The following is a 17,662-nucleotide window of genomic DNA, read 5'->3' as shown; positions in this document are numbered from 1 at the left end:
CTATATTTTGAGTTGACCCCCCTTACCAAACATCAAACTTTGCTGACAAAAATAAATATTATGACAAAGATTCATAAAATCTGAAACAAAATTGTGACCTCTAGAGTGTTTACAAGGATTTTGTATAATATAATGAAAATTTGGACAATCTAAGGGCAATAATTATGGCATTAATTATGTGATATATATAAAACCAATCTTTACACCAAGTTTCATGATGATTGGGCAAAAAATGTGACTTTTTGAGTGTTCACAAGCTTTTATATAAATATAAGAATACTGCCCCCCCCCCCCCCCCCCCCCCCCCCCCCCCCCCCGCTGGCCATGTTATTAAACTGACTGGAACTATTTTCATACTCAACTCTCATATCAAAAAAACAAATTTTCTGACCAAATTTCATGAAAATTGGGCCAAAATGTGACTTTAAGAGTGTTCACATGTTTTCACTATATACATATAGAGAAAAATGCCCCGCACACTGGCGGCCATGTTTTTTCACCGATCTGGACCATTTTCGAACTCGTCTGAGATATCAATAAAACCAATGTTTTGACCAACTTTCATGATGACTGGGCGAAAATTGTGACTTCTAGAGTGTTTACAAGGTTTCTCTATAGCCAAATAAGGAAAACTGCTTCCCCCCCCCCCCCCCCCCCCGCCGGCAGCCATGTTTTTCAATGGACCGGAACCACTTTTGAACTCAGCCAACATATTATTAAGACAAACATTAAGAAAATTCTATCAACTTGACCATTATATAGTTTCATGATCCTAGGCGTAAGCTTTCTTGAGTTATCATCCAAAAACCATTTTACTGTGTCAAGTAACCGTGACCTTGACCTAGTGACCTGACAGTCAATACGGGTCATCTGCAAGTCATGATCAATGTACCTATGAAGTTTCATGATCCTAGGCATAGGCCTTCTTGAGTTATCATCTGGAAACCATTTTTCTAAGTTGAAACACCGTGACCTTGACCTTTGACCTAATGACCTGAAAATCAATAGGGGTCCATCTGCGGGTCATGATCAATGTACCTATGAAGTTTCATCATCCTAGGCATAAGAGTTCTTGAGTAAAACAATTTTACTATTTTGGGTAAACTCAATGTACCTATGAAGTTTCATGATCCTAGGCGTAAGCGTTCTTGAGTAATCATCCGGAAACCATTTTTCTAAGTTGGGTCACCGTAACCTTCACCTTTGACCTAGTGACCTGAAAATCAATAGGGGTCATCTGCAAGTCATGATCAATGTACCTATGAAGTTTCATGATCCTAAGCATAAGCGTTCTTGAGTTATCATCCGGAAACCATTTTACTATTTCGGGTCACCTTGACTTTTGACCTAGTGACCTGAAAATCAATAGGGGTCATCTGCGAGTCATGATCAATGTACCTATGCACTTTCATGATCTTAGGCATAAGTGTTCTTGAGCTTTCATCTGGAAACTATTTTACTGTTTCGGGTCACCTTGACCTTGACCTTTGATCTAGTGACCTGAAAATCAATAGGGGTCATCTGTGAGTCACGATCAATGTACCTATGAAGTTTCATGATCCTAGGCATAAGCGTTCTTGAATTATCCAGAAACCATTTTACTATTTTGGGTCACCGTGACCTTTGACCTAGTGACCTCAAAATAAAAAGGGGTCATCTGCTAGTCCTGATCAATTTACCTATGAAGTTTCATGATCCTAGGCGTAAGCGTTCTTGAGTTATCATCCGGAAACCATTTTACTATTTCGGGTCACCATGACCTTGACCTTTGACCGAGTGACCTCAAAATCAATAGGGGTCATCTGCAAGTCATGATCAATGTACCTATGAAGTTTCATGATCCTAGGCATAAGCGTTCTTGATTTATCATTCGGAAACCATCTGGTGGACAGACATACGGACCGACATGAACAAATCAATATACCCCCTCTTCTATGAAGGGGGGCATAAAAATGTGACTTTCATAGTGTTTGATCACAAGGTTTGACCGAAACCATTTTTGAACTCAACTCTCGTATCAAAGAAACAAATGATCTAACAAAATTTCATGAACATTGGGCCAAAATGTGACTTCTAGAGTGTTAGTGTTAACATGTTTTCGCTATATACATATAGAGAAAAATGCCCCGCACACTGGCGGCCATGTTTTTTCACCGATCCGAACCATTGTAAAATTCGTCAAAGATATCAATAAAACCAATGTTTTGACCACCTTTCATGATGATTGGGCAAAAATTGTGACTTCTAGAGTGTTTACAAGGTTTCTCTATAGCCAAATTGGGAAAACTGCCACTATACATGTATAAATATAAAGAAAAATGCCCCGCCCACTGGCGGCCATGTTTTTTCACCGATCCCGACCATTTTCAAACTCGTCCGAGATATCAATAAAACCAATGTTTTGAACAACTTTCATGATGATTCGGCAAAAATTGTGACTTCTAGAGTGTTTACAAGGTTTCTCTATAGCCAAATAGGGAAAACTGCCACTATATACATATAGAGAAAAATGCCCCGCCCACTGGCGCGATGTTTTTTCACCGATCTGGACCATTTTCGAACTCGTCCGAGATATCAATTAAATCAATGTTTTGACCACCTTTCATGATGATTAGGCAAAAATTGTGACTTCTACAGTGTTTACAAGGTATCTCTTTAGCCAAAAAAAGGAAAACTGCCCAGCCCACTGGCGGCCATGTTTTTCAACAGACCGGAACCACTTTTGAACTCAATCAAGATATCATTAAGACAAACATTTTGACAAAGTTACATGAAGATTGAACATAAAATGTGACTCATACAGTGTTTACAAGGTTTTTCTTTTTTTTTACATAGTGACCTAGTTTTTGACCCGGCACAACCCAGTTTAGAACTCGGCCAAGATTTTATTGGGGCAAAGCTTCTGACCTAGTTTCATGAAGATGGGACAACAAATGTGGCCTCTAGAGTGTTTACGAGCAAATGTTAACGGACGGACGGACGTACAACGGACAAAGACCGGTCAGAAAAGCTCACCTGAGCAATCAGGTGAGCTAAAAAGCATCAAGTAACTGTGTGTCTTCATATTAACTTATGATTAACTGTGAGCAATAAATAATATATGGATTCAAAATGGTAGAGGAGTACAATATGCACAGATATATAACACCTCATTTGATGCAATTAAAACAAGCAAATTTGATGAATTGATATCCTCCGCCAAATAATTTTTTTTTTCATGGATGGGTGCAGAACTCAAAGACACAACAAGAGGGCCTGAAAGGCCTTAACTCGCTCACCTGAGATAACAAGATATTATTGGGACAAATCTTTTGACCAAGTTTCACCAAGATCGGAAAATAAATGTGGCCTCTAGAGTGTTAACAAGGTTTAACTATAGCCATATAAGGAAAAATGCCCCGCCCCCTTGCAGCAATGTTTTTCAACCAACCGACATCATTTTTGAACTCATCCAAGATATTATCGGGACGAATCTTCTGACCAAGTTTCATGAAGATCGGACAGTAAATGTGGCCTCTAGAGTGTTAACAAGATTTTACTATAGCCATATCAGGAAAAATTCCCCGCCACTTGGAAGCCATTTTTTTCAAGCAAACATAATTATTTTCTAACTCATCCAGGATATCATTGAGACCAATCTTCTGACCAAATTTCATGAAGATTGGACAAAAAATGTGGCCTGTAGAGTGTTAACAAGGTTTTACTAAAGCCATATATAGCCATATAAGGAAAAATGCCCCGCCCCTGGTGGCCATGTTTTTTAAGCAACCAAAACCATTTTCATACTCATACAAGATATCATTGGGACAAATCTTCTGACCATTAGTTTCATGATGATCGGAAAATAAATGTGACCTCTATAGTGTTAACAAGGTTTTACTATAGCCATATAAGGAAAATAGCCCCGCCCCTGTGGTGGCCATGTTTTTCAACCAACCGGCATCATTTTTGAACTCGTCCAAGATATTATTGGGGTGAATCTTCTGACCGAGTTTCATGAAGATCGGACTATAAATGTGGCCTCTAGAGTGTTATAAAGATTTACTATAGCCTTATATAGCCATATAAGGAAAAATGCCCCGCCCCATGGCGGCCATGTTTTTCAAGCAAACGTAACCATTTTCGAAATCATCCAAGATATCATTAAGACAAATCTTCTGACCATATTTCATTAAGATTGGAAAATAAATGTGGCCTCTAGAGTGTTAAAAAGGTTTTACAATATATACCCATATAAGGAAAAATGCCCCGCCCCCTGGCGGCAATGTTTTTAAACCAACTGGCATCATTTTCGAAGTCATCCAAGATATAATTGGGACAAATCATCTGAGCAAGTTTCATGAAGATCAGACTATAAATGTGACCTCTTGAGTGTTAACAAGATTTTACTATAGCCATATAAGGAAAAATGCCCCCCCCCCCCCCCCCCTGGCGGCCATGTTTGTCAACCAACCGGCACCATTTTCATCTCGTCCAAGATATTAGTGTGATGAATCTTCTAACCAAGTTTTCATGAAGATCAGGCAAAAAGTGTGGTCTCTAGAGAGTTAACAAGGTTTTACTAAAGCCATATAAGGAAAAATGCCCCGCCCCCTGGCGGCCATGTTTTTCAACCAACCAGCATCATTTTCGAACTCGTCCAAGATATTATTAGGATAAATCTTCTGACCAAGTTTCATGAAGATCAGACAATAAATGTGGCCTCTAGAGTGTTAACAAGATTTTACTATAGCCATATATAGCCATATAAGGAAAAATGCCCCGCCCCTTGGCAGCCATGTTTTTCAAGCAAACGTAACCATTTTCGAATTCATCCAAGATATCATTGAGACCAATCTTCTGACCAAATTTCATGAAGATTGGACAATAAATGTGGCCTCTAGAGAGTAAACAAGTCAAATGTTGACGCCGCACAACACACGACGCATGATGGACGACGGACAAAAGGTGATCACAAAAGCTCACCATGAGCACATTGTGCTCAGGTGAGCTAAAAAGACGTAACACGTATTTAAAAAGTTTTGGGTTATGGTTTTTGTCATTGCACTCCTCAATTTTATCTGTACACCCATCAAGTATAATGATGAAATCTTACAAAGTTTCTGAGATATAGCTCTAAAAAGATTTAGACAGACAGATGGAAAACGCCAATTCTATATCCCTCCCCCTTTAGCAGAAATAATAATTACAACATGCACATTTAACAGCCATTACATATACAGAAGCACAAATGAAGAGCCAGCCTTTACATGTACCTGTGTTGTGGTTCTAGTGTTGATGACATGCTATATAGAGGTCCTTGATGCATGATATACTTTTTAAAATAAAAACATCACAACATAAAATTCCATTTCATTTTAGCAGACAATACTTAAAAAACATATTGTCTACGAATAATAATGAAATACAACAAGAGATGTGTTTGTCAAAAACACAATGCCCCCTTAATTGCATCGCTTTGAAGCCATAAATTTGACCTTTGACCTTGAAGGATGTCACCTTGACCTTGACCTTTCACCACTCAAAATGTGCAACTCCATGAGATACGCATGCATGCTAAATATGAAGCTATCTTCAATATTGCAAAAGTTATGGCACATACACAATGAATTAATTACAGACAGACAGGCCAAAAGGGGGGGGGGGGGGCATACAAACAAATGTAATAACAATAAAATGAAACAAGCCTTGTTAAACTTTTCAATTGTTAGTCTATAGTTGATCATAATTAAGCAAGTTTGAAAATAAAAAAATGCTCGAGACAGAATGGAAAATTGGAGAAAAATGGAAGCCAAGACCCACCCGCGTTATATTGGATTCAGCGTTTTAGCGGAGGGTCTTATTTTGGCTTCACAGTGTATGACTTAAACTTGAAAGTACATTGAAAAAGTCACACATGTTTTTGAGTTACTTTGAAGGCTGTAGTTGCTTTTTTCCTGGTTGCATAAAGCCATCAAATACTCTGACATTAACTTACAAAAAATGCTGAAAAAAGATAGTCAATAATTGAACTGGATGAAAACAAGCAATACTGAAATAAATAGCTTTCCGTGCAATCAGTGTATGAATATGCAGCATGCAAGCTTGGTAGTAACAGATTTAATCGCTTGCAAACATTCATTAACTCATGGAGCCACTTGTAGAGATGACAAACTGTCCTTCAGCAGCCAACATGTCAATTACCAGCTACATGCTGAAACATTTCCACGGAAAGCCACAATCAATACCAATTTATTTCCAATAAGACTAGAATAATTGACTAAATCTAGTCACCAACTCAATTGGCTTCATTCTCTCCCTATCACCTTTTTGGAAATGTCTTTCAAAAACCAGCATACCCAGTAAAAGTGTGAGTCAGTAAACTGACCACTGTGATATGACTGATACACTTGGTTATCTGACCACTGTGATATGACTGATACATTTGGTGAACTTACCACTGTGATATGACTGATACACTTGGTTAACTGACCACTGTGATATGACTGATACACTTGGTGAACTGACCACTGTGATATGACTGATACACTCAGTTAACTGATCACTGTGATATGACTGGTACAATTGGCTAATTGACCACTGTGATATGACTGTTACACTTGGTTACCTGACAGCTGTGATATGACTGATCCACTTTGTTAACTGACCACTATGATATGACTGATACACTTGGTTAACTGACTACTGTGATATGACTGATACACTTGGTAAACTGACTACTGTGATATGATGGATGCACTTGGTTAACTGACCACTGTGATTTGACTGGTAAATTGGGTTACCTTACCACTGTGATATGACTGATCAGTTAAGGCTAATCTGTTAATCAATTTAGTCTAATCTGTTAGTCAGTTAAGGCTAATCTGTCAGTCAGTTAAGGCTAATCTGTAAGTCAGTTAAGGCTTATCTGTAAGTCGGTTAATGCAAATCTGTTAGTCCGTTAAGGCTAATCTGTTAGTCAATTAAGGCTTATCTGTTAGTCAGTTTAGGCTTATCTGTTAGGCAGTTTAGGCTAATTTGTTAGTCAGTTTAGGCTAATATGTTAGTTAATTAAGGCTAATCTTTTAGTAAGTTAAGGCTAATATGTTAGTCAGTTTAGTCTAATCTGTTAGTCAGTAAAGGCTAATCTGTTAGTCAGCTTAGGCTAATTTGTTAGTCAGTTATGATAATCTGTTAGTCAGTTTAGGCTAATCTGTTAGTCAGTTTAGGCTTATCTGTTTGTCAGATAAGGCAAATATGTTTGTCAATTTTGGCTAATCTGTTAGTCAGTTTAGTATTATCTGTAAGTCAGTTTAGTCTAATATGTAAGTCAGTTAAGGCTAATCTGTTTGTCAGTTTAGTCTCATCTGTCAGTCAGTTTAGTCTAATCTGTTAGTCAGTAAAGGCTAATCTGTTAGTCAGTTTAGGCTAATTTGTTAGTCAGTTATGATAATCTGTTAGTCAGTTTAAGCTAATCTGTTAGTCAGTTTAGGCTTATCTGTTTGTCAGATAAGGCAAATATGTTTGTCAATTTTGGCTAATCTGTTAGTCAGTTTAGTATTATCTGTAAGTCAGTTTAGTCTTATATGTAAGTCAGTAAAGGCTAATCTGTTTGTCAGTTTAGTCTCATCTGTCAGTCAGTTTAGTCTAATCTGTTAGTCAGTTAAGGCTAATCTCTCAGTCAGTTTAGGCTAATCTCTCAGTCAGTTTAGGCTAATCTGTCAGTCAGTTTAGGCTAATCTCTCAGTCAGTATAGGCTAATCTGTCAGTCAGTTAAGGCTAATCTCTCAGTCAGTTTAGGCTAATCTCTCAGTCAGTATAGGCTAATCTGTCAGTCAGTTAAGGCTAATCTCTCAGTCAGTTTAGGCTAATCTGTCAGTCAGTATAGGCTAATCTCTCAGTCAGTTTAGGCTAATCTCTCAGTCAGTTTAGGCTAATCTCTCAGTCAGTATAGGCTAATCTGTCAGTCAGTTTAGGCTAATCTCTCAGTCAGTTTAGGCTAATCTCTCAGTCAGTTTAGGCTAATCTGTCAGTCAGTTAAGGCTAATCTCTCAGTCAGTTTAGGCTTATCTGTCAGTCAGTTTAGGCTAATATGTTAGGCTAATCTGTTAAGACACTGTACATAAAGCTTGACTATAATTCATTCATTTTAAGAAGAGTGGTTTACATAAACAACTTAAAAACAACTTTTTTTTAATTCTGTTTTTTCATTTTTTGTATTTCTTAACCAACCATTCCTGTCCTGAAATGGCAATTTTGTGCAATACTTTCATTAGAAACCAAGGAATAATTATCTTGATTCTCAGAATTAAGATTACAAGACGTTAGCTCAATATGCAAATGTTCTGCATGAATTGAAACCGTATCAGGACTAAATCTAGCATCTGCTGTCACAAGTCTCAGCCACATTTTTATCATGGACACATGAAATTCCATTAAATGTCAAAGATTGCCTCGGATACAATCACAAATACTCTGTCGCCAGTCACATTATTGAAAATCTTAATCGATAAAGCCCGACATGAAATACTTCATTAACGAACTTTTCAAGACCGCAACTGCTACAGATTACAGAATAACACAATTGGAAGTGTGACAACTACTCCTCATTACTACAAGGTTATGAATGTGTGTTCAAACACTCTATTATGACGATCTGAAACATTTCATAAACTGCAAAGCATTAAATGTTATTTTCATGATGTGAAAAAATGGACGAAACAAAACAATCAAAAAAGCGAATAACAATGAATCAATGTAAAGATGGGATGCACGGTCTCTGAATGGAAATCAAATTTGAATATTCATGATATCACATTCGAAGAACGCGGGGTAACATAATTTTAAGTGACATTGTTTGCCGTTGGGAATTTTCGTGCGTAATCAGATTTTCTTTCAAACGAGAAAGTCCACACTTGCTGATTAGCTTGTAATAACTTTCTTTTTAACTTAATGGGCAAGAAAAAAAGGACTGTGCTCTGTGAAAAGGGGGTTTAATGCATGTACATAAAGTGTCGTCCCAGATTAGCCTGTGCAGTCTGCACAGGCAAATTGGGGATGACACTTTCCGCTTTTATTGTACTTTTCTTTTAAAGATCATCCAGACTTAGCAAAAATCCAGTTTAGGCGTCCCCGATTAGCCTGTGCACACTGCACAGGCTTATCGGGGAAGACACTTTATGCATATGCATTAAACCCCCTTTTCAAAGAGCACAGCCCATATGTTGCTTTTTTTTTTTCTTTGTAATTTTAAAAAATTACTTTAAGCGCATCATCTGACTTCTTATAATATAGTATATGAAAACAATAATTGTGTCTTTAATTTTTTGTTTATTTATTAAGGATAATGATGATGTTATTTCTATTTTTAGTTTATTTGTAACTTATGTCACCTTATCTATAAATATAAAAACCCTCATTTTATGTTATGATTTCACCATCTAAAAAGTTCCCATACAAAGTCCTATTGATTCCTAAAGCATTTGTAATTAGAGCAGGTTCACAGATAGTCCCCATAAAACTCCAATATACAAGGTATCACCATTTTCCCAAAAGAAATAGTTTTTACAACAATCTAAACATATTTCCCCCTGGAGACCAATTTACCATGCAGGGCTGTGCAGAATCATTGGACTTGAAGAAGCCCATTTCTGGTGGAAACACTTTTGGGGGGAAATAAACATCTCTTTAATTGGATCAGAAATCTGGAGACCTATTAAGCAGGTGTCTTGGGTGATATGTGGGACTTCATTAAGGGCTTAATGACCATATGTGTTTTTTTCACCTGCAGCAAAAGCAAAAACAGCAAATGCATGATTTGATTTAATTTTACATAAAATATTTTGCAATATTACGTATTATCTATTTGAATTAAAAACATTAAAAACCTACAATTTAAACCCTGAACACCCAAAATGAGTTGCCTTAATAAGATACATTAGGACGTCCACAAAATGCAGTTAGTTTAAAGCAGATATGGTTTATATAATTGCTATTTTCTCATCAATTCCTAGGTAAAGTTTGAATAATGTTGAAATATATTTATTAGAAAAACATTCACATGAAGTTTGGCACAAAATCGATAAAAAATATTGAACTTGGAGCAGAGGTGGTACAATGTGTTTAGACATAAATATTACATGGCCTGATCTCTGGGAAAACAGTGCTTAAAGCAGAGGTGTAAAAAATCTTCAAAGTTTAGCATGTGAGTAAGCAAATTTGGGACATCACTTTCCACTTTAAGTGGATGTTTGATAAAGAGATACGTTCTACACACAAAATTCCATAAAAGCGGACAGTATAATCCGGGCTTAGCCTACGCTGACTGCACAGGCTAATCTGGTATGATACTTACACAAGTGGAAAAGCCGACTGCACAGGCTAATCTGGTATTATACTTAAGCACATGCATCTGCCCTGTTTTTCTCATATTATTTGAAATCCCATAAACGATAGATGGGCAGGGAGAGAGGCTGTGGGGAGGAGAAGGTGTGAGACGTTGGTCGACTACAAACCTGTCCAGTCTGTAGACAAACGTGATCACCTTCCTCACACATGACTTCATAGAGACCTTAGATCTATGCTCTTCCAGATTTCACTATAGGATTTTCACTTTGTTTGCTCATCCTTATTAAATATAATATCTTTGAACACAGTTGTATGGGAATAAGCAAGATGTCTTCCAGCATATAATAAATATAGTTGTAAACATTCAGGCACACAATACTTTTTGTCAGAGCATCATTAAATATAAGGAAACAACAACAACCTAAAATGTGTTAACATGTAAAATATGTTTTTTTTTATAGTACACCATAGTCCATTTAAGCTTTGCATCCGATTAAAAGTAAAGCACAGCTACCAAAGGCAAAAAGTAGAGAATAAATGCCCATAGTAGAGAATATATGCTGCTAGTAGATATTAAAGAATAAGTGACCATAGCATAGAGTATATGCCACTAGTAGATTGTAAAGAATATGTGTCAATAGCAAAAAATATATGCTTAAGAATATAGTAAAGTATAAGTGACCATAGTAAAGAATATATGCCTTAGTAGCTAGGAAAGAATAATGCCCATAGTAAAGAATATAGGCCGCTAATTGACAGTAAAGAATAAGTGCCTAAGTAGCTAGTAAAGAATAAGTGCACATAGTAAAGAATATATGCATGAGAAAATAGTAAAGAACAAGGGCTCTTGGTAAAACATGCATGCCCCCCTTATGGGCTCTCCATTGTAGTGACAGCCATTGTGTCAATATGTTTTTTGTCACTGTGACCTTGACCTTTGACCTAGTGACCTGAAAATCAATAGGGGTCATCTGCCAGTCATGATCAATGTACCTATGAAGTTTCATGATCCTAGCCATAAGCGTTCTTGAGTTATCATCCGGAATCCATTTTACTATTTCAGGTCACCGTGACCTTAACCTTTGACCTAGTGACCTGAAAATCAATAGGGGTCAACTGCGAGTCATGATCAATCTACCTATCAAGTTTCATGATCCTAGGCATAAGCCTTCTTGAGTTATCTTCCGGAAACCATTTTACTATTTCGGGTCACCGTGACATTGACCTTTGACCTAGTGACCTGAAAATCAATAGGGGTCATCTGTGAGTCATGATCAATGTACCTATGAAGTTTCATGATCCTAGGCATAAGCGTTCTTGAGTTATCATCCGGAAACCATTTTACTATTTCAGGTCACAGTGACCTTGACCTTTGACCTAGTGACCTGAAAATCAATAGGGGTTATCTGCGAGTCATGATCAATCTACCTATAAAGTTTCATGATCCTAGGCCTAAGCGTTCTTGAGTTATCATCCAGAAACCATTTTACTATTTCGGGTCACTGTGACCTTGACTTTTGACCTAGTGACCTGAAAATCAATAGGGGTCATCTGCGAGTCATGATCAATCTACCTATCAAGTTTCATGATCCTAGGCCTAAGCGTTCTTGAGTTATCATCTGGAAACCATTTTACTATTTCGGGTCACCGTGACCTTGACCTTTGACCTAGTGACCTCAAAATCAATAGGGGTCATCTGCAAGTCATGATCAATGTACCTATGAAGTTTCATGATCCTAGGCCCAAGCGTTCTTGAGTTATCATCCGAAAACCACCTGGTGGACGGACCAACCGACAGACCGACCGACAGACCGACATGTGCAAAGCAATATACCCCCTCTTCTTCGAAGGGGGGCATAATAAATGTCCATTGTAAATATTTTAACCAATGGTAGATAGCAAAGTAGCTGCAGTAAAACACATTATCTGTCATAGGCAAAACATAGTTGTAAAGAAAGGTTGTGTTAAAAGCATAGCTGCAAGAAAGTAAATATAGCAAAGCATCACTGCCAATAGTAGACAATAAAGAATAACTGCTCATAGTTAAGCACATCTACAAACAGTAAATTTTCCCTTGTTGAACTTCACATAAAAATCACATATTCAGGAGCCAATACTTTGGTGACAGCATAGAATGCCATTAAAACACCGAAATAATGTGGATTTTCCTCCCTGGGAGCAATTTATGTATGGATTGCAAAATATTCTATCTGCATGATAGTTCTTGATTAGATAAAGCAGCTTCCCTTCTAACACATTGAGAAGGCTGATTCACACCAATATGTGGCTGAAGTCCCCTTGATGTGGATGTTAATTGATTTCGAAAATTGGAATGCTGAATGTATCTTTTCAGATACAGTTTTTTACTTAAACCGAAATAAATTGAATTAATGTTACTACACAACTCCTTGGAGAATTTGTTACTAAATGCACAGAGCAGTTGATCAAATTATAAGCGAGATATCATCACATTTTTCACCAACACCCTTAATTGCAGCTTGGCTTCTGAAAATTATTTTAATTTAGTTATCAAATAGAAATTGGATTTCCACTATTTTCATGCCAAAGTAATTGACAATTTTCAAACCCTTATAAAAAACAAACAGTGATCTAAAATTCAAATCTCTTATACAAAAATCCATGAAAATGTCACATTTGATCTAAAATTCAAATCTCTTATACAAAAATCCATGAAAACATCACATTTCGTTTAATCTATATCTTTGAATTTAACATGTTCACTGTAAAGCACTCAATGTCTAAACCAGCAGAAAAGAAACTCAAAATCCCTGAGATCTGCAAATTTTCTTGAACATATACATTGTCACACAAACCATCCACAAAGCGATTTCCCTGTGTTTATCGAGACAAATTTACGTGCGAATAACAATTGCGACAGTTGTTGTAAACCTCTGAAGACCAGTACTCAAGCAATTCTCTACTTGCCTTACAGCCCTCGGCCCACACCCCCCCTGACATTTGAAACAAAAAGTGGAAAAACACTACCATCTAAGAAAATAACTTTTGGAGAGTTGAGCGTTAAATAGTTGCATCTGCATAGCGTTTCTAGAGTAGATACTTTAGTTTTGCAAGCACACATTGATATTGAAACCAAGAAAACTGTCTGTGTAAGATAATCTCTGTTGGAAATTCATTTCCACTGAGCATTAGTCCCCAACACCATATTTGAACAGATTCCGTTATAAATGATTAGCACTAGACCTCACATGGTTATCACATGATAATTGCATGAAAACACGTCAGGGAGAAAATAATATGGCGACCAGAACATTTTCATTGTCAATGATTTAGCTTGATAAACACTAGATAAAGTTATATTCTTAAATAGGATTTATAAATAATTGATTAATACTGTTGGAGACTTTTCTAACACAAAACTTTTCAAATTTGAATACCTCAATTATAAGTTGAGATTTTGATATAAAATTTTATGTGTGATCATTTGACTACATTCTGAGCAAGGCATTACTACATTCTGAGCAAGGCATTTGACTACATTCTACACAAGGCATTTGACTACATTCTGAGCAAGGCATTTGACTACATTCTGAGCAAGGCATTTGACTACATTCTGAGCAAGGCATTTGACTACATTCTGAGCAAGGCATTTGACTACATTCTGAGCAAGGCATTTGACTACATTCTGAGCAAGGCATTTGACTACATTCTGAGCAAGGCATTTGACTACATTCTACACAAGGCATTTGACTACATTCTGAGCAAGGCATTTGACTACATTCTGAGCAAGGCATTTGACTACATTCTGAGCAAGGCATTTAACTACATTCTACACAAGGCATTTGACTACATTCTGAGCAAGGCATTTGACTACATTCTGAGCAAGGCATTTGACTACATTCTACACAAGGCATTTGACTACATTCTGAGCAAGGCATTTGACTACATTCTGAGCAAGGCATTTGACTACATTCTGAGCAAGGCATTTGACTACATTCTACACAAGGCATTTGACTACATTCTGAGCAAGGCATTTGACTACATTCTGAGCAAGGCATTTGACTACATTCTACACAAGGCATTTGACTACATTCTGAGCAAGGCATTTGACTACATTCTGAGCAAGGCATTTGACTACATTATGAGCAAGGCATTTGACTACATTCTGAGCAAGGCATTTGACTACATTCTACACAAGGCATTTCAAACTTAGTGAAGAACTTTTTTGTTATCAATAAAATGACTTACTTAGTGATCTGATGAAATGACAAACTAAATCAAAAACATGAGATGATATAAATCGTGAAAACTATTAAACGAGTTGACAAACATATGTGAAAAATAAAAATATTGAGATGACAATAAAGGTTTTTTGACGTCATTATATACTTGTTTGTGTTGAGAAATAGAAAGAAAATGTAGTTAATTTGTTAAAACAAACTTTGAAAAAGCGTATTTAGGCGAAATATATCAGGAAAGAGTGGAACTTGTTCTGTGTAAATTTATATTTATCCCTACTGGATACAAAACTGAGTAAAAGTCTTTTCTTATATGCATATACATCTGATAATCCAATATAAAAATACACAAGGGCTGTTTGTAAAACATGCATGCCCCCCCATATGGGCTGTCAGTTGTAGTGGAAGCCATTGTGTGAATCCGTTTTCTGTCACTGTGACCTTGACCTTTGACCTAGTGACCTGAAAATCAATAGAGGTCATCTGCCAGTCATGATCAATGTACCTATGAAGTTTCATTATCCTAGGCCTAATTATTCTTGATTTATCATCAGGAAACCATTTTATTGTTTTGAGTCACTGTGACCTTGACCTTTGACCTAGTGACCTGAAAATTAATAGGGGTCATCTGCCAGTCGTGATCAATGAACCTATGAATTTTCATGATCCTAGACGTAAGCATTCTGGAGTTATCATCAGGAAACCATTTTACTATTTAGTCACTGTTACCTTGACCTTTGACCTAGTGACCTGAAAATCAATAGGGGTCATCTGCGAGTCATGATCAATGTACCTATGAAGTTTAATGATCCTAGGCGTAAGCGTTCTTGAGTAATCATCCGGAAAACATTTTACTGGTTCGAGTCACCATGACCTTGACCTTTGACCTAGTGACCTGAAAATCAACATGGGTCATCTGCGAGTCATGATCAATGTACCTATGAAGTTTCATGATCCTAGGCGTAAGCGTTCTTGAGTTATCATCCAGAAACCATTTTACTGGTTCGAATCACCGTGACCTTCTACCTAGTGACCTGAAAATCAATGACCCCTGCGAGTCATAATCAATGTACCTATGAAGTTTCATGATCCTAGGCGTAAGCGTTCTTGAGTTATCATCCGGAAATCATTTTACTAGTTAGTCACCGTGACCTTGACATTTGACCTAGTGACCTGAAAATCAATAGGGGTCATCTGCGAGTCATGATCAATGTACCTATGAAGTTTCATGATCCTAGGCCCAAGCGTTCTTGAGTTATCATCCGGAAACCATTTAACTGGTTCGAGTCACTGTGACCTTGACCTTTGACCTAGTGACCTGAAAATCAATAGGGGTCATCTGCGAGTCATGATCAATGTACCTATGAAGTTTCATGATCCTATGCGTAAGCGTTCTTGAGTTATCATCCGGAAACCATCTGGTGGACGGACCGACTCGCGGACCGACCGACCGACCGACATTAGCAAAACAATATACCCCCTCTTCTTCCAAGGGGGGCGTAAAAATCAATTAAAAAATTATAAATAATAAAGATTAACCACACCAAAAAAACGCAATGTGCTAAAAAGAAAAACAGCTATTATCGCGCATGCAGTGTCCACTTTGCCACTCAGCCAATATTTTTACAGGAGAGATCGATTGTTCATGCTGGTTCAGTATTCCTGTTTATGACAAAGACCCTTAATTTTTGGTCAAAGTCCAATTAAAGATACAACATGACAGAAATAAGCTGTGGTTATATTTAAAAAAAAAAGAAAAGACATTGTTCTTCTTGCTGCTCTAAATCATAATGTTACAAAAAAACTCAGATTTATTCCACATAGGGGCTATAACGTATGACAAGAAAATCTTTCTAAAATTGTTGTAATGTCAAAAGGGCGCATGGATTTGCCAACAATATTCAATTCATATTGAAAAAATATTTTTTATTCTGAGCTCACTTGTTCCCATTTTTAGGGGCCAAAATCCATAAAACAATTGATTAATATGTTGACTTGCTTTACATGAAAATCATAAACCAAAAACCTATTTGACAGTTACATGTCATTGTGCCCACTTCTAGGCTATTCGATATGACAACTTCTCCCGAACTGCTCACAAGCATGCAACAAACATGTGCAATATTGAGTGTTATCGGCATATGTAGTCTGTCACAAAAACATGGCGCATCATGTCTGAAAAACACTTTTTTTGACAGCAATACAAGCAAGACATGATGTGCTGAATTGCGTTCTAAAATCATTCTTTATTAGATAAATGTCAAACATATTCTGTATGGCAGATGCTGTATACCTTGCATTAATGTTTTTTATTCCATTGTTTGATTTCTTAAGGCTTATTGAATGTTTCTTGGCTGCTATGGAAAACATGGTTCGTGTGCAAATATCACGGAAAAAATATCTTGAAACATGACAGAAGTTGCTTTCAATTTATCAGTTTTATAATTTAATAAGTCATCTCTTTCATCAAATAAATTTAACGCCAATCATATGCTTCTTATTTCATTGGTTTATTTTTGTCAAGAATATGAAAGCTGAAATTCTGAGAATACTTTCAATGTTCTGAAAAAAACATAAATAAAATGTTGGTGACCAAAAAAAAACTCTGATCCTTCTATGACCTAATTTAGGAAAATAATAGTTAGAGCTCCAGATAATTTTTTCAGCCGAGGGGTATTTCACTCATTATTTTTTTAATTGATGAGTAAAAATCAAAATCCGTTAATTTTAAGGAGCATTTATGCCCAAAGAATCAGAATTAATAATAAATTGTACATGTAGTGTTAACTCGCTATAACAAGCAGTCTTTTACACAATAAAGCAATCATTTTGTTTTATTTAACAGTTATTCCAAGTTTTTTTGCCCTTGGCCTATAAGCAGCCATTAATCTATTTTTTCTGTCTTGATTTGGCAAGCCACTGTTTAGCATACACTGTACAGCCACGATCAAAATCTTCCAAGCTTGGCCCACAAAACTTGTTTCTAATATGTGTATTTTGGCTGCCATTTAAAAAGTGCTTGAAGGATAAGGGGTTTTCCATAGTGCCACACATGAGATGAACTGATAGCAAAAGTTAAATGCTTGAAGTTGGGTGATTCGGGTTTTGTCGAATGTGAT

The 17,662-nt window shown here is 36.7% G+C and overlaps 1 protein-coding gene across 3 annotated transcripts in view; it reads right to left on the bottom strand.

Annotated features, from left to right (window-relative positions):
- LOC127856071 (receptor-type tyrosine-protein phosphatase N2-like) overlaps positions 1 to 17,662 on the bottom strand; it is a 95,498-nt gene that overhangs the window by 42,952 nt on the left and 34,884 nt on the right. Inside the window, exons 1-2 of one of the 3 annotated variants that reach the window (XM_052392057.1) lie at positions 13,147 to 13,222; positions 10,494 to 10,657 (exon numbers count right to left, since the gene is read on the bottom strand). The exons of 1 other annotated variant lie outside the window; for it this stretch is intronic. In XM_052392057.1, the coding sequence (XP_052248017.1) occupies positions 10,494 to 10,543 (50 nt within the window). In that variant the 5' untranslated portion in view covers positions 10,544 to 10,657; positions 13,147 to 13,222. Of the gene's footprint in view, positions 1 to 10,493; positions 10,736 to 13,146; positions 13,223 to 17,662 lie in introns of those variants that run through there. One more of the 3 variants, XM_052392056.1, reaches the window with a different exon arrangement.

This window comes from Dreissena polymorpha, chromosome 13, assembly GCF_020536995.1.
Source record: "Dreissena polymorpha isolate Duluth1 chromosome 13, UMN_Dpol_1.0, whole genome shotgun sequence".
NCBI lineage: Eukaryota > Metazoa > Mollusca > Bivalvia > Myida > Dreissenidae > Dreissena > Dreissena polymorpha.
The sequence above is the reverse complement of the archived record's forward strand: the minus strand, read 5'-3'. Positions and strand labels throughout refer to the sequence as shown.